Source organism: Coregonus clupeaformis, chromosome 35 (assembly GCF_020615455.1).
Source record: "Coregonus clupeaformis isolate EN_2021a chromosome 35, ASM2061545v1, whole genome shotgun sequence".
Lineage (NCBI taxonomy): Eukaryota > Metazoa > Chordata > Actinopteri > Salmoniformes > Salmonidae > Coregonus > Coregonus clupeaformis.
The window spans coordinates 5945271-5969074 of record NC_059226.1 but is presented as its reverse complement, the minus strand read 5'-3'; the positions used below and the strand labels follow the sequence as shown (position 1 = coordinate 5969074).

The following is a 23804-nucleotide window of genomic DNA, read 5'->3' as shown; positions in this document are numbered from 1 at the left end:
TCTGAATGCACTGTATCTGTACACAATTGTACGTTTGCCTGTGTATGCATGTTTCCTCAAGCTCCCTCATGTCTTCTGCAGGCGTCTGTGTGAGCACCAGTACGGTAACTCCCCGCGGGTGCGTATCAACGGCCATGTGGCGGCCCGCTTCCCCTTCATCCCTCTGCCCCTAGACTACATCCTGCCTGAACTGCTGAAGAACGCTATGAGGTACCAGAACACGTCTCCTTTTAACTAACTTTCTGACGACTCACACACCCCTGAAACCTCCCCTTCAACACCTGTGAGTCATTCTTGTTAATCACTTGTAAGATCCCAAGTCATCCTAGGTTCAGTTTCACCTCAATTTCCCTAGAACGAAAAGCTTATTTCCCTCATACCTTTTCCCTTTGACGACTTATCTAACAGGAAATCAGACTCCACGGTAGCCATTTTTAGACTATACATAACTAAATCTCTAGTTTGACAACCTCCCCTCTTTTCTTCAAAGTATTTAGCTGTGTGCTACTGCTCTTGGTGGTGAAATGTTGCCCTGGCACTTATGAGAGGGTTGCTAAATTGTGTGTGTGTTCAATAAGATTCAAATCAGCCATTCAGTCCAATGAGGATTAGGAATAGAGGTGTTTCTGTTCTGTTCTTGGAGCTCCGTCTCAGATGTCGCAATTAGCAGACAGACCATTCACTCTGACTCATGTTCCTCCTTCCCAGAAGGCAGTGTTTTAGGGTGTGTCATAATAACACAAGTGACATCTACCAGTGAGTCAAACTAATTCCATGGAGGGCTGAGTGCGGGTTTTGGCTCCACCCTTGTACTTGATTGATGAATTAAGGTCACTCATTAGTAAGGAACTCCCCTCACCTGGTTGTCTAGGTCTTAATTGAAAGGAAAAAACAAAAACCTGCAGAAACTAGGCCCTACGTGGAATGAGTTTGACACCCCTGCTCTAAACAATCCTTCTGACAGATTCTGTGTCGGGTTACGTTGAAGGACTACACAGTCTAATGTCCTCGCTGCCTGCCCTTGACCTCCCCTCTACCTGTGTCCCCACAGGGCCACCATGGAAAGCCACCTCGACACACCTTACAACGTGCCCGATGTCGTAGTCACCATCGCCAACAACGATGTGGACTTTGTCATCAGGTGAGTGGGTGACCTTCGGCACACTGATTACCTTAACCTCTATCTACTCAAGACTCCTTTAACAAGGTTAAATAATTAGAGGAGTCCCAGACTCTGGGCTTAGCTGTTTGAATGGGAAACCTGACGCCTCGGGCCAGTGTTTCCTCTAAGCTGCAGGCTTATCATGCCCAGTGTGGTTTCCATGGGAACAGCGGTTCAGGACCACAGTGAAAGCGACCACAGTGAACGCACCATCAGCAGACTTATAATAATAATAATAATTGGTCATTTAGCAGACGCTCTTATCCAGAGCGACTTACAGGAGCAATTAGGGTTAAGTGCCTTGCTCAAGGGCACATCGACAGATTTTTCACCTAGTCGGCTCGGGGATTAGAACCAGCGCACAAGAACCGTAAATCGATGTTGACACTGAACAAATGTACTGACGCTAAAATGTTTTACCAGCCCAGATTGCAGAACAATTCAAATTGTATTTGTCACATGCGCCGAATAAAACAGGTGTAGACCAGTTTACAGTGAAATGCTTACTTACAAGCCCTTAACCAACAATGCAGTTTTAAGAAAGAATACCAAATAAAATCACAAAAAAATACAATATAGAATAATACGAAATAAAAGTAACAAATAATTTAAAGCAGTAAAAATAACAAAGCAGTACAAATAACAATAGCGAGGCTATATACAGGGGGTAACGGTACCGAGTCAATGTGCGGGGGCACCGGTTAGTCGAGGTAATACAGTCGTGGTCAAAAGTTTTGAGAATGACACAAGTATTGGTCTTCACAAAGGTCGCTGCTTCAGTGTTATGAGATACATTTGTCAGATGTTACTATGGTATACTGAAGTATAATTACAAGCGTTCCATAAGTGTCAAAGGCTTTTATTGACAATTACATTAAGTTTATGCAAAGAGTCAATATTTGCAGTGTTAACCCTTCTTTTTCAAGACCTCTGCAATCCGCCCTGGCATGCTGTCAATTAACTTCTGGGCCACATCCTGACTGATGGCAGCCCATTCTTGCATAATCAATGCTTGGAGTTTGTCAGAATTTGTGGGTTTTTGTTTGTCCACCTGCCTCTTGAGGATCGACCACAAGTTCTCAATGGGATTAAGGTCTGGGGAGTTTCCCCAGATGTTTTGTTCCCCGAGCCACTTAGTTATCACTTTTGCCTTTTGGCAAGGTGCTCCATCATGCTGGAAAAGGCATTGGTCGTCACCAAACTGTTCTTGGATGGTTGGGAGAAGTTGCTTTCGGAGGATGTGTTGGTACCATTCTTTATTCATGGCTGTGTTCTTAGGCCAAATTGTGAGTGAGCCCACTCCCTTGGCTGAGAAGCAACCCCACACATGAATGGTCTCAGGATGCTTTACTGTTGGCATGACACAGGACTGATGGTAGCGCTCACCTTGTCTTCTCCGGACAATGTGTTTTCCGGATGCCCCAAACAATCGGAAAGGGGATTCATCAGAGAAAATTACTTTACCCCAGTCCTCAGCAGTCCAATCCCTGTACCTTTTGCAGAATATCAGTCTGTCCCTGTTGTTTTTCCTGGAGAGAAGTTGCTTATTTGCTGCCCTTCTTGACACCAGGCCATCCTCCAAAAGTCTTCGCCTCACTGTGCATGCAGATGCACTCACACCTGCCTGCTGCCATTCCTGAGCAAGCTCTGCACTGGTGGTGCCCCGATCCTGCAGCTGAATCAACTTTAGGAGACGGTCCTGGCGCTTGCTGGACTTTCTTGGGCGCCCTGACGCCTTCTTCACAACAATTGAACCTCTCTCCTTGAAGTTCTTGATGATCCGATAAATGGTTGATTTAGGTGCAATCTTACTAGCAGCAAATCCTTGCCTGTAAAGCCCTTTTTGTGCAACGCAATGATGACGGCACTTGTTTCCTTGCAGGTAACCATGGTTAACAGAGGAAAAACAATGATTTCAAGCACCACCCTCCTTTTAAAGCTTCCAGTCTGTTATTTTAACTCAATCAGCATGACAGAATGATCTCCAGCCTTGTCCTCGTCAACATGATGGCAGCTGGTCCTTTTGTGGAAGGGCAGAAATGCAGTGGAAATGTTTTGGAGGGATTAAGTTCATTTTCATTGCAAAGAGGGACTTTGCAATTAATTTTGTGTTGCACATTTAGGCCTAATTAAACTGATGCATTTGGTGATTTGAAACTTCAATTCTCTGGCACTATGAAGAATAGTTTAGCCATACTCATTGATGGCTAATACAGTTATTATTATTATTATTACAGTGGGGGAAAAAAGTATTTAGTCAGCCACCAATTGTGCAAGTTCTCCCACTTAAAAAGATCAGAGAGGCCTGTAATTTTCATCATAGGTATACGTCAACTATGACAGACAAATTGAGGAAAAAATATCCAGAAAATCACATTGTAGGATTTTTAATGAATTTATTTGCAAATTATGGTGGAAAATAAGTATTTGGTCACCTACAAACAAGCCAGATTTCTGGCTCTCACTGACCTGTAACTTCTTCTTTAAGAGGCTCCTCTGTCCTCCACTCGTTACCTGTATTAATGGCACCTGTTTGAACTTGTTATCAGTATAAAAGACACCTGTCCACAACCTCAAACAGTCACACTCCAAACTCCACAAGGCCAAGACCAAAGAGCTGTCAAAGGACACCAGAAACAAAATTGTAGACCTGCACCAGGCTGGGAAGACTGAATCTGCAATAGGTAAGCAGCTTGGTTTGAAGAAATCAACTGTGGGAGCAATTATTAGGAAATGGAAGACATACAAGACCACTGATAATCTCCCTCGATCTGGGGCTCCACGCAAGATCTCACCCCGTGGGTATATAACAAAGTATTGAGAAACTTTTGTTATTGACCAAATACTTATTTTCCACCATAATTTGCAAATAAATTTATTTAAAATCCTACAATGTGATTTTTCTGGATAGTTTTTTCTCATTTTGTCTGTCTTAGTTGACGTGTACCTATGATGATAAATTACAGGCCTCATCTTTTTAAGTGGGAGAACTTGCACAATTGGTGGCTGACTAAATACTTTTTTCCCCCACTGTATATACTTTTGGTTAATTTACGAGGCATTGCTAGATACAGATTACCAAGATATAGCCTATGCGTACGGTTCTGACTGTCTCTTTGCCTGCCCCGATCATCTCTCTCCCTCACCTGTTCCTCTTTCTCTCCTATTTTCTGTGTGTGTTTGGTCTTTGGTCTGTTGCGTGTAGAATAGCTCAGCCTAATCATTGATGGCCCCTATTTTAGTGAACTTAGGCGAGACATTGCAAGCCAAGAAATTGCGGAAAACAGTATTGCGATAGCCTAGATCTTTTGATTACCGATGCATGGTTCTGACTGTCTGCCTGGTGGCCAACATGCCTGGTTGTACCCCTCCACCTTCTCTCTCTCCATCGCTAGCTTGCTTTTTCTTTGCTGTGAAAGATGCGAGAGTTTGTAGACTATGGAAAATAGTTTCCTCCGTTGCAAAAATACTGAATCTTAGGAGATGAGTCGATTGCTTGCAGAATCGAAGCTTGACACTCATGAGAGCCCGAAAAGTGGTTGTCAGAAGCGTCAAACCGCTCTGGCCCCACTGATTTGGGGAGCTCCCCTGATATCAGAGAGACATTCTCATGAACGGTTAATCATTTACACACGTTATTCACAACATATTAAGACAGGGTATTTATGTAAGAAGTATTTCAAATTAATTCAGTTTATCAAAATATCATGATTTTATAAAGTGGGCACCAGCGTCAAACAGTTAAATTCTCGCTCAGCGGACAGATTAATTCATGTGACCTAACCCTAATTTAAAGTGGCCATCAGTGGAGGCTCCTCAGAGGAGGAAGAGGGCCATCTTCCTCAATGAATTTCATAAAAATTGTGAAACATTAAAGTTATCCTTTTTAGTTAAAACTATACTAAATAAATTCACATGGCACCAAATAATTGATTAAAACACTGTTTTGCAATTAAGGTCTACAGTAGCCTCAGCAGCACTCTGTAGGGTAGTACCATTGTGTAGCTGGAGGACAGCTAGCTTCTGTCCTCCTCTGGGTACATTGACTTCAATACAAAACCTAGGAGGCTCGTGGTTCTCACCTCCTTCCATAGACAACGCAGTAATTATGACAACTTCCGGAGGACGTCTTCCAACCTATCACCGCTCTTGCAGCATGAACTAACATGTTGTCCACCCAATCAAAGGATCAGAGAATGAATCTAGGACTGAAAGCATAAGCTACAGCTAGCACCGCAGTGCATAAAATGTGGTGAGTAGTTGACTCAGAGAGAAAGACAATAGTTGAACAGTTTTTAACAAATTAATTTCTTCCAAAATTAAGAAGCAAGAGAGAGAGGGAGAGAGGGCTAGCTATATTTCTTAGTATATCTTTTTTCACTTTCACTTACTCAGCTAGCATTGAATGCAGCTAGCTAGTTTAGCCTAGTCAAACACCCGGCTCAAACAGAGAGGGATGCTATGTTAGCTAGCTGGCTATGGCTATCCAACACTGGAACTCTTCCAAGTCAAGGTAAGCTTTTGGTTTTATTAATTTATTGCCACCGGGGCCCACCGGTGTATTTGCTAAACTGCTTGCTGCTGACTGTACACTGTACTGCATGATTGTAACAGGTTTACTAAAGCGTTAGTTCTAGTAGCTGGGTCAGTCCTACTATGCGGTGCCTTTTCTGTCCCCAGGAAATATCAGTTCTTATTTAGTGTAAAATGTGGATTCCAAAAGGCTTTAAATATAAGGTCAGGTGTCCTTTACCTTAAAAACACAAATATTTCTGCATTTTAAACACTTTTTGTCAGTGGATGTAGGCGTTTTTGCCATGTCCCCAGGTGTTATTTATCAACTTCCACAAGAAACATAAGCCATACAAATGTGTAAGTCTTGCTTCATTATTTTATAGTCCTAGTTATTAGTCTCTTTCATAAAAAATGTTTTTTTCATGATTATTGTATTTATTATTGTTTTATTTTCTGTGTGTCCCTGATACCACTTTCCACCCTGTTAGTTTGTTGTAATTCTCCATTTAAGAAAACAACCCCTTCCTACAATGACCCCACATTCAGGAAGTGTCAATTTCTTTGGTGGGAAAACTATGGTGCAAAGCTAAATGTCCCACTCAAACATTTTCACCCTGTTAGGCTAAATTATTTATTTATATATTTATACAAAACAAAAAAAATGATTTCAAAATGTTAAAATATGTTTGATAGGGAAGTTAAAATCCTGTTCAAGTGTTTACCATTATGCTAGCTCAATCTTGCTCGCTCACAGAGCTATGGCTAATTTAGGCTCAAAATGTCCACCCTGTTAGGATTACACACCTAACAAATTGGAAAATGCACCCAGAAATGTTTTACGTGCCTAAGCTTGACCAATATGTTTTTCTGAAAGTCAAACATGATAGAAAACTATTTTCAAAAATTGAGGTTCAAATGACACTGCATGGTAGGAATGACCCAGCTATGGTGATTTAACTATGATGTGACAATTATGTAGTCTATGTGTAGCTGTCATGATATGAGGGAAAGGTATATTTGCCTGGTCACAGTCAACTGATGTTGGGCACTGAAGTCCACAAGCTAAGGACAAAGGTGAACGGAGGAGAGCACGTAGATACACTACATGACCAAAAGTATGTGGACCCCTGTGTCGAACATCTCATTCAAAAATCGTGGGCATTAATATGGAGTTGGTCCCCCCCTTTGCTGCTATAACAGCCTCCACTCTTCTGGGAAGGCTTTCCACTAGATGTTGGAACATTGCTGCGGGGACATGCTTCCATTCCGCCACGAGCATTAGTGAGGCCTGGTGCTGATGTTGGCCGATTAGGCCTGGCACTGATGTTGGCCGATTAGGCCTGGCTCGCAGTCGCCGTTCCAATTCATCCCAAAGGTGTTTGAAGGGGTTGAGGTCATGGCACTATGCAGGCTAGTCAAGTTCTTCCACACCGATCTCTGCAAACCATTTCTGTATGGACCTCGCTTTGGGCACGGGGGTATTGTCGTGCTGAAACAGGAAAGGGCCTTCCCCAAACTGTTGCCACAAAATTGGAAGCACAGAACCGTCTAGAATGTCATTGTATGCTGTAGCGTTTAAGATTTCCCTTCACTGGAACTAAGGGGCCTAGCTCGAACCATGAAAAACAGCCCCAGACCATTATTCCTCCTCCACCAAACTTTACAGTTGGCACTATGCATTGGGGCAGGTAGCGTTCTCCTGGCATCCGCCAAACCCAGATTCGTCCGTGGGATTGCCAGATGGTGAAGCGTGATTCATCACTCCATAGAACGTGTTTCCACTGCTCCAGAGTCCAATGGTGGCGAGCTTTACACCACTCCAGCCGACACTTGGCATTGCAATTGGGGATCTTAGGCTTGTGTGCGGCTGCTCGGCCATGGAAACCCATTTCATGAAGCTCCCGACAAACAGTTCCTTGTACTGACGTTGCTTCCAGAGGTAGTTTGGTACTCGGTAGTAAGTGTTACAACCGAGGACAGACGATTTTAGCTTCAGCACTTGGGGGTGCCGTTCTGTGGGTTTGTGTGGCCTACCACTTCGCGGCTGAGCCGTTGTTGCTCCTAGACGTTCCCACTTCACAATAACAGCACATACAGTTGACCAGGGCAGCTCTAGCAGGGCAGAATTTGACAAACTGATTCTATGACGGTGCCATGTTGAAAGTCACTGAGCTCTTCAGTAAGGCCATTCTACTGCCAATGTTTGTCTATGGAGATTGCATGGCTGTGTGCTATATTTGATACATCTGTCAGCAACGGGTGTGGCTAAAATAGCCGAATCCACTAATTTGAAGGGGTGTCCACATACTTTTCTGTATATATATACAGTGAGGAAAAAAAGTATTTGATCCCCTGCTGATTTTGTACGTTTGCCCACTGACAAAGACATGATCAGTCTATAATTTTAATGGTAGGTTTATTTGAACAGTGAGAGACAGAATAACAACAACAAAAATCCAGAAAAACGCATGTCAAAAATGTTATAAATTGATTTGCATTTTAATGAGGGAAATAAGTATTTGATCCCTCTGCAAAACATGACTTAGTACTTGGTGGCAAAACCCTTGTTGGCAATCAGAGGTCAGACGTTTCTTGTAGTTGGCCACCAGGTTTGCACACATCTCAGGAGGGATTTTGTTCCACTCCTCTTTGCAGATCTTCTCCAAGTCATTAAGGTTTCGAGGCTGATGTTTGGCAACTCGAACCTTCAGCTCCCTCCACAGATTGTCTATGGGATTAAGGTCTGGAGACTGGCTAGGCCACTCCAGGACCTCAATGTGCTTCTTCTTGAGCCACTCCTTTGTTGCCTTGGCCGTGTGTTTTGGGTCATTGTCATGCTGGAATACCCATCCACGACCCATTTTCAATGCCCTGGCTGAGGTAAGGAGGTTCTCACCCAAGATTTTACGGTACATAGCCCCGTCCATCGTCCCTTTGATGCGGTGAAGTTGTCCTGTCCCCTTAGCAGAAAAACACCCCCAAAGCATAATGTTTCCAAATCCATGATTGACGGTGGGGATGGTGTTCTTGGGGTCATAGGCAGCATTCCTCCTCCTCCAAACACGGCGAGTTGATGCCAAAGAGCTCGATTTTGGTCTCATCTGACCACAACACTTTCACCCAGTTCTCCTCTGAATCATTCAGATGTTCATTGGCAAACTTCAGACGGGCCTGTATATGTGCTTTCTTGAGCAGGGGGACCTTGCGGGCGCTGCAGGATTTCAGTCCTTGACGGCGTAGTGTGTTACCAATTGTTTTCTTGGTGACTATGGTCCCAGCTGCCTTGAGATCATTGACAAGATCCTCCCGTGTAGTTCTGGGCTGATTCCTCACCATTCTCATGATCATTGCAACTCCACGAGGTGAGATCTTGCATGGAGCCCCAGGCCGAGGGAGATTGACAGTTATTTTGTGTTGCTTCCATTTGCGAATAATCGCACCAACTGTTGTCACCTTCTCACCAAGCTGCTTGGCGATGGTCTTGTAGCCCATTCCAGCCTTGTGTAGGTCTACAATCTTGTCCCTGACATCCTTGGAGAGCGCTTTGGTCTTGGCCATGGTGGAGAGTTTGGAATCTGATTGATTGATTGCATCTGTGGACAGGTGTCTTTTATACAGGTAACAAGCTGAGATTAGGAGCACTCCCTTTAAGAGTGTGCTCCTAATCTCAGCTCGTTACCTGTATAAAAGACACCTGGGAGCCAGAAATCTTTCTGATTGAGAGGGGGTCACATACTTATTTCCCTCATTAAAATGCAAATCAATTTATAACATTTTTGACATGCGTTTTTCTGGATTATTTTGTTGTTATTCTGTCTCTCACTGTACAAATAAACCTACCATTAAAATTATAGACTGATAATTTCTTTGTCAGTGGGCAAACGTACAAAATCAGCAGGGGATCAAATACTTTTTTCCCTCACTGTATATAGTATAGATGCGAGAAGGAATTATATAAATGATATACAATGAGCTGTTTATGTGGCTGCTATGAAAGTGAACTGTGGTTGTGTGTGTGACCAGGGATATATTCATTCTGCCGATTCTGTTGACAAAACGTTTCTTAAGGTGTGTTCATAAATTCACTCTGGAGTGCCCGAGTGCGCGCAGAGTGCGCTCAGGGCGTTCCTAAATTCAGAGCGTTGCCAGGTTCTCCGTTCATAAATTCAGAGTGTTTCGCTATCGGAGCGATCAGCACAAACACTGGATGCTCTGGCCGAGGAGTAGGTTTGATCCGAACGTTCTGACCTCACAACGGCAGTCAAGCACCCAAGCTAACTGGCAAAAGTTGGCTAGCTTGCTAGCTACTTCCAGACAAAAATGAGAGAACACCTCACTGACCATTTTACTCGACCTATTAGAGGTGGTTAAGCTGTTTTCATGTCTAGAGCATTGGTGACTGTGCTGCTGGCAACAATTTGATAACTTTTTTTGGCCAACGTTTACTGACACAGGTTGCGCGTTGGCATCAGTTATTCTGGGCTCTGGCACACTCAGACGAGTGCTCTGAAATCGGAGGAGATAGCCAGAATGAATTTACGAACGCACCCTTAAATGGAAGCAAAAGGAACCGAAACGGGGATAAACTGAATTTGTCCAATAAAAACTTGTTTGCAGGCAAGAGTGTGCAAGGCGGTAGTGAATGTGACTGTGGCAGGTATAATGTTCATGTGATCTTGTTGTGTAACCCTGGGGTATCCTCCATGTTCGTCAGGATCTCAGACCGTGGTGGCGGCATCCCTCACAGCATCCTGGACAAGGTGACAGACTACCATTACAGCACAGCTGAAGAGAGCAACCAAGACCCTCGCATGAACAATCTCTTCAACACCTTGACCAACAGTGGGCCTCAGTCCGGCCCAATGCACGGGTGAGTAAGACGGGTTGTATACAATTTCAGTTGGAAAACATTTTCACCAGTTCAGCCATAATGAGTGTGAACTAGGTAATTGATGCACGTGATAATCCTGCTCTTTGTGTGCTCCTGTCTGTTGATCCCCTTGCTACTGCATTGGTTCTTAATCTCATAATGCAGGGTTGAATTGACTGCCAGTGTGCCATGGGATGCCACGTAAAGCAGAACAATGGCACACACTTCCATTTCACTGATTCACATGGGTTTACTTTATCCAATGGATTATTGAGACTTGAAGGGGGATGGGTATGGAAGTAAAAAACGTTATCTTAACTGTTCTTTGCCATTAAGTAGTCATGGAGATAAAACCTACGAAGTACGTCATTAGTGCAAACATCTTATGACTCTGAGGTTTAATGTTTACGTCTGTTTAGCAGCCCCAAATTATTTATACACATTTACTTTCTCTTGAAGGAAGTCCTTGCATGTTGCAATGCAAAAATAAATCTATCAATTTGTTAATGTGTGTCAGTTTACAAAGCTCCATATTATTAACGTATGAGAAACTGTGTGCCCTTCAGGTTTGGCTTCGGGCTGCCCACCTCCCGGGCGTACGCTGAGTACCTGGGCGGTTCCCTGTCCATCCAGTCCATGCAGGGCATCGGCACCGACGTCTACCTGCGCCTGCGCCACATCGACGGCAAGGGAGAAAGCTTCCGCGTCTAAGACCACTTGCAGGGAGCACAGATACATTTCCACCAAGGGGCTCAGCCATTTCAGTGTTAGCCAGGGCTAGGCTGATATGTGACCAGAAGTGGCGGGAAAAGTACTCAATTGTCATACTTGAGTAAAAGTAAAGATACCTTAATAGAAAATGACTCAAGTAAAAGTGAAAGTCACCCAGTAAAATACTACTTGAGTAAAAGTATTTGTTTTTAAATATACTTAAGTATCAAAAGTAAATGGAATTGCTCAAATGTACTTACAGTGAGGGAAAAAAGTATTTGATCCCCTGCTGATTTTGTACGTTTGCCCACTGACAAAGAAATGATCAGTCTATAATTTTAATGGTAGGTTTATTTGAACAGTGAGAGACAGAATAACAACAAAATAATTCAGAAAAACGCATGTCAAAAATGTTATAAATTGTTTGCATTTTAATGAGGGAAATAAGTATTTGACCCCCTCTCAATCAGAAAGATTTCTGGCTCCCAGGTGTCTTTTTATACAGGTAACGAGCTGAGATTAGGAGCACACAGGGAGTGCTCCTAATCTCAGCTTGTTACCTGTATAAAAGACACCTGTCCACAGAAGCAATCAATCAATCAGATTCCAAACTCTCCACCATGGCCAAGACCAAAGAGCTCTCCAAGGATGTCAGGAACAAGATTGTAGACCTACACAAGGCTGGAATGGGCTACAAGACCATCGCCAAGCAGCTTGGGGAGAAGGTGATAACAGTTGGTGCGATTATTAGCAAATGGAAGAATCACAAAAGAACTGTCAATCTCCCTCGGCCTGGGGCTCCATGCAAGATCTCACCTCGTGGAGTTGCAATGATCATGAGAACGGTGAGGAATCAGCCCAGAACTACACATGAGGATCTTGTCAATGATCTCAAGGCAGCTGGGATCATAGTCACCAAAAAAACTATTGGTAACACACTACGCCGTGAAGGACTGAAATCCTGCAGCGCCCGCAAGGTCCCCCTGCTCAAGAAAGCACATATACAGGGCCGTCTGAAGTTTGCCAATGAACATCTGAATGATTCAGAGGAGAACTGGATGAAAGTGTTGTGGTCAGATGAGACCAAAATCGAGCTCTTTGGCATCAACTCAACCTGCCGTGTTTGGAGGAGGAGGAATGCTGCCTATGACCCCAAGAACACCATCCCCACTGTCAAACATGGAGGTGGAAACATTATGCTTTGGGGGTGTTTTTCTGCTAAGGGGACAGGACAACTTCACCGCATCAAAGGGACAAATACTTATTTCCCTCATTAAAATGCAAATCAATTTATAACATTTTTGACGTGTTTTTCTGGATTTTTTGTTGTTATTCTATCTCTCACTGTTCAAATAAACCTACCATTAAAATTATAGACTGATCATTTCTTTGTCAGTGGGCAAACATACAAAATTAGCAGGGGATCAAATACTTTTTTCCGTCACTAAGTATTAAAAGTACAAATTATTTCAAATTCATTATATTAAGCAAACCAGACAGCACAATTTATTTGTTTTATTTTTATTGACAGCTAGCTAGGGGCACACTCATAATTTACAAACTAAGCATTTGTGTTTAGTGAGTCTGCCAGATCAGAGGCAGTAGGGATGACCAGGGATGTTCTCTTGATAAGTGTGTGAGTTGGACCATTTTCCTGTGAAAATGTAACGAGTACTTTTGGGTGTCAGGGAAATGTATGGATTAAATGTACATTATTTTCTTTAGGAATGTAGAGAAGTAAAAGTAAAAAATAGTAAAGTACAGAATCTCAAAAAAACGACTTAAGTAAAAATACTTTAAAGTACTACTTAAGTACTTTACACCACTGGTGACCAGTTGGCTCCTCACAAACTGGCCTCTTAAAGTTTCCTATTTCTCCCTCAACTTTAAATGGCTGCCCAGTTGGCACTTTCACCTCTTTTTGTTTAGCATTTTTGCATCTCTTCAGCATTGAGGGTTTTTGAACTCTTGAGCGCACAGTTCATAAGCAGAGCATGCATAGTGGTTAGTGTTGATGTTACTTTGGTAGAAAGGAAAAGGGGGAAAAAAAACCTGCCTTAAAGTTAATTTGGTCTGCCTTTTAAGTTACTTGTGTTGCATAGCTTCTGCAAATATAAAAAGACTAAAGAAGGGAAGAGAGAGGTCTCTCTTTACACACTCCACTGGCTACTATCCGAGTTTGGATGATGCTGCCCTCAAATGACTTCTCTTGAATCGCCTGTGGAGGAGACCACGGAGGAAGCTGCCAAAACACCAGTCGAACAACGCTTGTGAATCAATTTGAAGAAAACAAGCAGAAATAACTGTTGAGTGAACTCTTGGTTCAGCGCCATTTTGTCAAGGGCTTAAGCAAGGTCACAAGCAGAGATGTTCAGTTGCCTTACTGTGTGTGTGATGCTGGTCCTTATGGCGACATGCTAATTTAACTTAACCAGTACCGCTGCTCAATCTCATCTTTGTAATGCAATTTCACACTTATACCACGTTAATCAATCTAATATAAAATATTTGCATAATTAATTTTAGGGGGATTTGGAAATACTCATCACTTGCTGTGTCATAATATCTGAACTATAAGTTGTGTTTTGCTTTCAATACACCGGAATAAGTATTGTTTACTCATGTTCTGCTAATGTATCTGCAGAGAAAGTGTTAAAAATGTCAATATTTCAGAGGTTGCTAATTTCCTTTGTTTGAAGCAGGCTTGGTGGCGAAGGCATTTGTTACTGAACACATTCCGAGAGAGGTCAATACGTTTTCAAACTTTTGAAACCGTACTTTGAGTATGGTGAACATTTAAGGTGCATGATGAATTATCAGGATATAGAACTGCAGGTATGTGGTCTGGCCTGCTGGCATAAGAGTGCTGGGAATTTGCATGTAAATCCTTCAGCGTATACAAATCAGTGAGGAACATTCACAATGTTTCACCTCGCTGAATATACCTCTGGTTATTAATAGATGTTCCCTGTGATTTTAAAGTTTTGGGATGGGGCTAGGTAGAGAACAATTATGATCTTTCTAGCATGAGTGACTGCATGAAGGATGTGCCCTATCCAAATCTGCACCCTGCTGGCAAAAGCAATGAAGCCTGACACAAAAAAACCAGCATAATAGCTTATGGGTTATGACTTGTATACTGAACAAAAATATATACAACATGTAAAGTGTTGGTTTCATGAGCTGAAATAAAAGATCCCAGATATTTTCTATATGCACAAAAAGCTTTCTCTCAAATGTTCTGCACAAATTTGTTTACATCCATGTTAGTGAGCATTTCTCCATTCCCAAATTAATCCATCCACCTAACAGGTGTGGCATATCAAGAAGCTGATTGAACAGCATGATCATTACACAGGTGCACCCTGTGCTGGGGACAATAAAAGGCCACTCTAAAATGTGCAGTGTGTCACACAACACAATTCCACAGATGTCTCACATTTTGAGGGAGCGCGCAATTGGCATGCTGACTGCAGGAATGTCCACCAGAGCTGTTGCCAGATAATGTTAATTTCTCTACCATAAGCTGCATCAAACGTGGTTTTAGAGAATTTGGCAGTACGTCCAACTGGCCTCACAACCGCAGACCACGTTTAACCGTGCCAGCCCAGGATCTCCACCTCCGGCTTCTTCACCTGCGGGATCATCTGAGACCAGCCACCCAGACAGTTGATGAAACTGAAGAGTATTTCTGTCTGTAATAAAGCCCTTTTGTGGGGAAAATGTATTCTGATTGGCTGGGCCTGGCTCCCAAGTCGGTGGGTCTATGCCCTCCAAGGTCCACCCATGGCTGCGCCCTAAGCTCAGTCATGTGAAATCCATAGATTAGGACCTAATGAATTTATTTCAAATGACTGATTTCCTTATATGAACTGTAACTCAGTAAAAGCATTGAAATTGTTGCTTGTTGCATTTATATTTTGTTCATTATTTTAGCACAAAAAAGAGTAATTTAATACTCTAATTTTAGATCATTACTTTATTTCTGGAAGCATGACATTACATACCGAAGTGGACTCAAGTTGTCTCCCTATCTAGTTGTGTACATTTTATGAAAACATGGTTTTATGGTCTTGAAATGAAGACCTACACACCCATGTTCAATTTCCTTCTCCAATTCATGTCGAAATGGAGTGGTGTTGTTACTTGCTGTATGCACTGGCATGGATTACTTTATTGATGTCAGTCTGTTTTGAACATTGTCATTGTTCACAGTTTCTTGGGCATTAAACATTTTCTTCATGGGTGGAATTGGATGTTTCACTTCCTTTTTACAATACACACACTTGTGTGTGTGTGAGAGAGAAAGGGGTGATTGGATTGAAAGAGTGACTTTCAGGTTGAGTTTTATGTGTACAGTTGTAGTCCTTTAGGTTGTGTTTACAAAGGCAGCCCAATTTGGATATTTTTTCACTAATTGGTCTTTTGAGCAATCAGATCAGCTCTGAAAAAGATCTGATGTGATTGGTCAAAAGACCAATTAGGGGAAATAAATATCTGAATTGGGCTGCCTAGTCCAGTGTTTCCCAACCCTGGTCCTCAAGTACCCCCAACAGTACACATGTTTATTGTAACCCTGGCCAAGCACACCTGATTCAACTTGTCAACTAATCATCAAGCCCTCAATGACTTGAATGAGGTTTGTTTGTCCAGGGTTACAATGAAAATGTGTACTGTTGTGGGTACTCGAGGACCAGGGTTGGGAAACACTGGCCTAGTCAGCCTCCTCCTTTGAGAGAACCATTTGAATTTAATCAAATTGGCAACGGCTTCTAAACTGAAGGACAGGTCCGCAATACCAGAGAACCAGTGCCAGTCCACAGACTGAAGGCTGAGACATACTGATTTATCAGAAACTTTAATCCAGGGCAATTTACAAACGTAATTGTTGTCATTCATCCATAGATGGATGTAGAAAGGACATGTAAACATGTATTCTTATTGTCGATCGTGTGAGGATCACAATTTAGGTTATTGAGGTGATACAAATTATTTTTTATCTAGGTGAATGTCCCAACTCTTTACTTTAAGTAAATCATTGTGTTCATATCGGCCATCTCCTCTTGGAATGCAGAGGTGGATGCGTTCAGTTTGATTAAACGTTTGCTACATTGAGTTACTCAATGTGCTTAACCTTTTGTCTTGAGCAGACTTCTCTGTCAGCCAAAACGGGGCACCTGGCTCACGCCCGGGAGGCAGCCCGGTTCCAATACGAATGCAATCAACGCTAACCCGCTTCACCTGGGGCATTGATTCTGCGTTTGCAACCAAGTGGGAGGTGGAAATGTACAAGTTCTGAAGTCGTAAATACCAGTTGGATGTGTTCACGTGCTTTGAACTCGTTGAGAAGCGCTGATTGGCTAATGGCCAACAAGCTGTGAAACCATAAACTAAATGTACAGCTATCATTCTTGTAAACAAATGATATAGTTCAAAAACCACATTAATAGACTGCTTTCTATAAATGTTTTGTTCGTTTTATCTGCCGAAAATGCTGTTATCAAGGTAACTTCCTTAGTAGGTGACATCCAAGGACCGCATGTGGGATAAGTTGGAGCTCAAGATGATAAACTTTCCCATTAGTAAATACCAGTTGGAGAGCCATTCAAGTGGATTTTCATGTGGTAAATTCCCACTTGGTTACTAACGCAGCATAATAGCACTTCCTCGATGAGTGAGTTATTTAAAAGGGCAGCGGTGCATTTTGAACCCACAACCCAACCCTCCCCGTTTTTGAACTGGTCGTTTAGAACAGCACCGTTTCCATTTAATTGAACGTTGCATTACATTTTCGTACTGAGTGGAGTGTGAAATCCTGTGGAGGTGGTTGAGCAACACTGGGCTGTGACTAGAGCAGAGATGGATGGAAAGGTAGGGAGGTTAGGAGATAAGGAGGACGGGTTAAGAAGAAGAGGGAGCCTTTGCAGGTCTTGTCAGAGGAGAGTAGTGATGAGGTTCGGTTCGTAGTGTTGTACTGAGAGAAGTGGAGTTCAAGGTGTTGGTGAAATTCAGTGGCAATTTTAGCAAGTACATCTTGGTGTGGCAAACTCAACCAAAAAATGTTGATGCATGCCAGCCACTTCACAACACTAAACAATACATTAATTGCACTATAATGGTGACAAACGGTGCCCACAAACTGTTAGGGCCTACATAAAGCTGTCCCAACAGCAGAGCTTTCTTTTCAGCACCATGGAGTTAATCCTTACCACCGCTACACCTGGCTATCAGCATAGCCTTGTCTGGCAACGAAACAGTTCATTCAGCCTCATTTACTGCCTTTTTTTAAAACATAGCCGATATGGCTGACTTGCTTAAACAAATGTGGTTTCTACTGACAATTGAGATGTACAAACTATGGCATAAGGGGATGACGAGCAGATGAGAGGCAATCCGTAATTTCGATTAAGACATTAATGAGCGAGCTAGGACGGACGTAGTCAATATAACTATTTATAATAATAATAATAATAATAATATGCCATTTAGCAGACGCTTTTATCCAAAGCGACTTACAGTCATGCGTGCATACATTTTTGTGTATGGGTGGTCCCGGGGATCGAACCCACTACCTTGGCGTTACAAGCGCCGTGCTCTACCAGCTGAGCTACAGAAGACCACGTATTTGTTCAGCACTTTTGAAATGTACAGCGACAGAATTCAGAACATGGGCTGTTCTTACAGTATTCTCCCTGTACACCAAGTCAGAACTGTAGGATTAATAAAGGGGTATAAGCAGACAATGAAAGCTCTTACAATATTCAATGATGACAGTTCTCTAAAACAGGCTATAGGCTACATGTGCACCACCAAGTCAGAAAAGTAGGCTAAGTTATGAGGGGGAAAGGGACCAAATTATTAGGGTGAGGCACATGGGCTACTAACAGCTTACTACACAACATACACTTAGCATTTCTTTCTTAGCTACAGTATACATATCTACCTGGCATATTACATAATTTATGCAGCAGCATAGAATACATTTTTGGACTCACCTTGTTGTCCTGTGCTCACTCGAACAGGAAGGTGGCGCGGCGGTCCTTGTGGGCATATTTTGTCATCAAACTTTGTCATCAAAGTCTGGCATTCGCTGGATTTATGGTGCTATCAAGACAACTGTGAACTCGAGAAAAAAAACACGGTCGAATCATAACGTCGGTGATCTTCAGGTCAGAGCTCTAGAAAGAGGCCAGTTCCTGATTTGGAATTTCGAGTTGGATGACCGTTAAATGTATTTTCCCAGTCTGAGCTCGTTTTTTTCAGAGTTCACAGTTGTCTTGAACTCACTGAAGTCATGCTGGATTGACAGCATGAATGTTTATCCTTTTAAGCTTGGAAAAGAGACCCTTAAACCTAGACTTGGACCACACACCGACTCCACTGAATAGCAGGCTAGTGATTGCTTTGCAACACTTGCAGTTAGCCACTGATTCCTTCCAAACCACTCATTGTTGAATTTGCAATTTCCAACTTGTTGTGTAATGTTTATGTCCAATGGCCGATGAGCACCGATGCATTTTATCTATAATTTCTCTTCATATGAGAAGGATTTGCCAGTAGATTGTCGATGTGATTCATGATGATGACTGCTTGAAAGTATGATGTTGACATGATCAGTCCAATCAAAGCTACGGTAGATATAACGTGATTTGATGTCATTTTATCTGTGGCCAATGTCCTTGAGCCTTTTTGGATGTGCACTTCTAATGTAACTATGGCAGCACCCAAGGGGCTTGAATTTTCAAGCTCTCCCCATAGATTTTGCGGTGAAGTAGTGTCCCCATGAGTGACAGAACGCTGAGACAATCACGGCACAACTAGAGAACATTACCAACCCTTACGCTCCCTATTTTCTGCTGGCTGCCCCACCACCACAGAAAGCACTGAGCTAGGCTGAAACACCTGCATTTTGGAGCTGCCTTACTCAAGAAAGCAAAAAAGAGACCATGTTTGTGTGTGGCTTTATTAACTCAAAGATTATTATTATTTTTTGTAAACTTGTTTGCAAACTGATATGTGACACATATTAATGCCAAAATAACATACAAAATATGCAACAACAACAAAAACATGTTTGTTTTGCTAAACAGGTGGGGCTCAAAACAAGTGTGGCTCTGCCCTGAATGACGGGTCGCCACGGGAAATTTAAGGATGAGGGTGGAGTCAAGTCGGTGAATCCAATCAGGGATTTGGAGAGTAAAGTAGGCGAGGTTGTCTGCTAAAGTTCTTCGTGATGGAAGTTTGGTGCTGGAGTGTATCAATGCTAAACAGTATGAGAAGGCACTCAAACTCAAGCAGGTATGTAACCGTGTGGTTGATGGTAGCATGCTGGATCAAACTGGACGGCAGTGGGTGAAGGGAGTTATTACAGGAGTTCCAGAAATTGTTAACATGAAATAAATAAAGGACCACTTGAAGGGATGCTCTGTTATTGAGGTAAAGCGCCTCCAGATGACACGAGATGGGAAGATGGATAGCCTGTCAGTGCTACTAAACTTTGAAAAGTTAGGATTCGGTATATGATTTACTATGTGCGAGCATATGTTCCGAAACCATTGCATCGCTATAACTGTCAAAGGTTTGGGTATGTGGCAGCGGTGTGTAAAGGCAAAATGAGATGTGGTTAGTGTGGGGGAGAACATGCATATGGGGAATGTGGAGACAGGGTCCAGTTAAAGTGCTGTAACTGTGGGGGTGCCCATAGTGTAGCGTATGGGGTTTGTGCCGTGATGAAAAGACGGGTGGAAGTGCAGCAGGTGCGGAGTGGGCGTTAAATCTCGTATGCAGAAGCAGTGAAGGTAGTTCACGCAGAAACAAGGGGGGCACCTAAAAGAGCAGGTATTCCAGGGCAGGTCGGGATGCACAAGCATTTCGCTACACCCGCAATAACATCTGCTAAATATGTGTATGTGACCAATACAATTTGCAGGGCGTGATGTAGGGAGCAGAATGGGGGAGAACACAAGGCTGGTAGTAGAAATGAGGAAGGTTGTTACATTTGTGACAGAAGCAATCAATTGCACAGAAAAATTACAATCTAAGATTAAGAAGATACAGATCATAGTGGAGCAGGCATATTAGGATCACAGGACTGACATGGGAAAATGTACAGGATGACCTCAAGATTGAGAATCAGTCCAGCCAGGAATCATGCATTGGTTAATTTTCAGAATGGTGTTAATCCTTCAATGGAATGCCAGAAGTGTGATGGCTAATGGGCAAGAGTTCAAACAGTTTCTTGATGTGATAAGTCTCCAGGAGACATGGCTTGAACCTACTCTAGATTGTGTAATACAAGGGTATGTTGCAGTCTGTAGAGATGGGGAGGGGGGGAGACTAGAGTTGATGGCCCTTGGGAATTTAGAAGGTCAAGATAGGAGACGGGTAATGTGGTGTGTTTATTTTAATGCTCATAGTACGCTCTGGGGAGGGTTACGGACTGATGTAAATGGACAAGTGTTGGAGAAGCTACTGGATGAGAAAGGGCTTGTGAGTCTTAATGACGGCCGGGCAACCAGGATTGACCCAGTAACTGGAAAGGAATCTGCTCTGGATCTTACTTTGATCTCAAGTTCAATGGCAGGCAGATGTAGATAGGAGGTTTTGGAGGAATCTACAGAGGGTAGTGATCACTATCCTATCATGTGTACTGTAGGATTGAGGGTGGAAGAATCAGTAGGAAATGGATTGAGGAGATGGATATTTGGGAAAGTAGAATAGGGCCAGTTTCAGGAGTTGAGTGAACAGGAGCTGTCTAAGGTTAATCTCAATTCAGATATAGAAACAGTGAATGATGGAGTAAGAGAAGCAATAGTAGGGGCCGCAAGGCAGGTGATTCCTATGGGGACAGGGGGGAGAAAGAGTAACACAGTTCCCTGGTGGACTGAGGAGTGTAGAGAAGCTGTGAAGAGTAGGAACAGGGCTTTCAGAATGTTGAAAAGGTCCCATAATTACCAGCACCTGATTCAGTATAAACAAGCACAAGCAGTAATAAGGACGATCATTAGGACAGCTAAGAGGGAGTGTTGGCACCGGTTCTGTGGAAACATAGGCAGGACCACTCCTGTGGGAGAGGTATGGGGGATGATTAAGGGGATGAGTGGGGTCAGATGAGATTGGGATCTCCCTGTGCTGAAAAGTGGGGAGATTGTTGCAGTGAGTGATACAGTATGGAGAAGGCAGAGATGTTAGCCCAGGCATTTGTGAAGGTGCACAGCTCAAATAATCTGACAGAAGATGGGCAGCATGGGAGAGAGGGGGTCAGAGGAGAACATCCGGGGGTCATGGATCAGAGATAGATGGTGGGGGATGCATTGAATGCCCCTTTTATGTTGGCTGAGATGAAGGGGGCATTAGCTAAAGCTGGGGTAACATCTCCTGGGAAGGATGAGATGTTACATCATGATGGCTCATCTCAGTGACACAGCAATGGGGAAAGTATTGGGCCTTATAAGGTGTGGCAGGAAAGGAAACTGCCTGGATGTTGGAAGCAGGCGGTAGTGGTGCCGATACGGAAACCAGGGAAAGACCATAATAGTCCTTCAAGCTATAGGCCGATAGCGTTGACATCTCACGTATGTAAACTTATGGAAAGGATGATAACGGAAAGGCTGACGTACTTTCTGGAGAGTAGAGGACTAATGTCACCAGATCAAAGTGGGTTCAGGAAAGGCAGGGGAACAATGGATCCTGTACTGTGCCTTGAGTCAGTCATACGGAAGGCACAGGCAAATAAGGAGGTGGTGGTAGCCGTTTTCTTCGATGTAGAGAAGGCCTATGATGTGGAAGGAAGGCCTACTTAATAAGCTGGATATCATTGGGGTTGGAGGAAGGGTTTTTAACTTGTATTGATCTTTTGGGAGAAGTGTCATTGGTTCTCCCAGGTGAGACCTGATATTGGTAGGTCATTGTTTGCAGATGACGGGGCACTGTGGAAGAGAGGGAGAAATATTACCCATACAGCCAGGAGAGTTCAAGAAGCAATCAGTGAAGTTGAGCAGTGGTCCCTCAGGTGGGGCTTCAAGTTTTCAGTTGAGAAAACACACTTTTCTTTCTAGAAGGAAGGTTGGGGAGGAAATATACTTTAAGTTGTATGGAAGGAATCTGGAGAGGGTGGGAGTGTTTCGGTGCCTGGGGGTCTGGTTTGACACTCGAATGACATGGGCAGAGCATATTAACAGAGTAGTTGTCAAAGGAAAGAAAATATTGAATGTGATGCGTTGCCTGTCAGGAATGGAGTGGGGTGGCAGATAAATGCTATATATAGCGCTATTAAGGTAATCACTGGATTATGGAAGTGTAGCATATGGATCAGCAGCTCAGACATCTTTAAAAAAATATGTAATCCAGGCCAAAGCCCTAAGAATATGTTGTGGAGCACTCGGGACCTTCCCGGTGGCAGCAATGTAGGTAGAGTTGGGAGAGATGCCGTTAAAGTTAAGACAACAGCTAGCCATGACATATTGGGTCAACCTACAAGGACATAAGGTTACACATCCTACATAAAAGGTGCTCCTAGAGTGCTGGGAACATGAACGAAATCGGTATACAAATTTCGGGTGGATAGGCAATGGCATGGCGAGTGAGATGGGGTTGTTTGGGAAGGAGTTTAGCCCCTCTGTGGTTCTTCCTGCTATCCCACCTTGGTTTCTCCCTCAGCCAGTGATAGATCTAGGGTTGCTGGAGAGGGTAAGAACTGTAGAGGAAGTAGTAGATTCAGTTGTAAGTGAACATTTAAGAACACAATACTATGCTTTCTTGACTATATTCACAGATGGGTCTAAGGACTCTAAAACAGGGCAGACAGGTGCAGCTTTTAGTGTTCCTGAGTTTAGTGTTCCTGAGTGGCGCAGTGGTCTAAGGCACTGCATCGCAGTGCTAGCTGTGCCACTAGAGATCCTGGTTAGAATCCAGGCTCTGTTGTAGCCGGCCGCGACCGGGAGACCCATGGGGCGGCGCACAATTGGCCCAGCGTCGTCCAGGGTAGGGGAGGGAATGGCCGGCAGGGATGTAGCTCAGTTGGTAGAGCATGGCGTTTGCAACGCCAGGGTTGTGGGTTCGATTCCCACGGGGGGCCGGTATGAAAAATAAAAAATAATGTATGCACTCACTAACTGTAAGTCACTCTGGATAAGAGTGTCTGCTAAATGACTAAAATGTCAAATGTAAGGTGGCAGTGACAAAAATAGCAATATATAATTTATCTGTTTACACAATGGAGTTGATGGCCATACTCTTGGGTGGAGGTAGTGAGGCTAGACAGGGTAGTCATCTGCTGACTCCTGTGCAGCTCTGATGAGCTGAAATTCATTTGTGTCTCGGAGCAGATAGGATGTATTGTATGAGGTTTTGCAGTGATTGCATAGGGTGAGACAGATGCGGGTATTTGTGATGTTCTTCTGGGTACCAGCTCATGTGGGAGTAGAGGGGAATGAGGAGGTGGATGTTATCGCCAAGCAGGCTCTTAAACATCCTAATGTTGAGATGGAATTGTCAATTAGTAAAGCAGAAGCCAAGGGGTTGATTAAAAAGTGGTTAAAAACAAAT

General features: G+C 43.2%; 1 protein-coding gene across 1 annotated transcript in view; it reads left to right on the top strand.

The window, feature by feature from the left end:
* The window catches only part of LOC121550854 (3-methyl-2-oxobutanoate dehydrogenase [lipoamide] kinase, mitochondrial-like), a 44692-nt gene extending 33312 nt beyond the window's left edge, over positions 1-11380 (top strand). The window contains exons 8-11 of the mRNA XM_041863244.1: positions 82-210; positions 1052-1141; positions 10392-10547; positions 11114-11380. Of these exons, the coding sequence (XP_041719178.1) occupies positions 82-210; positions 1052-1141; positions 10392-10547; positions 11114-11258 (520 nt within the window). The 3' untranslated portion in view covers positions 11259-11380. The remainder of the gene's footprint in view (positions 1-81; positions 211-1051; positions 1142-10391; positions 10548-11113) is intronic.
* Positions 11381-23804: the final 12424 nt, after the last annotated feature.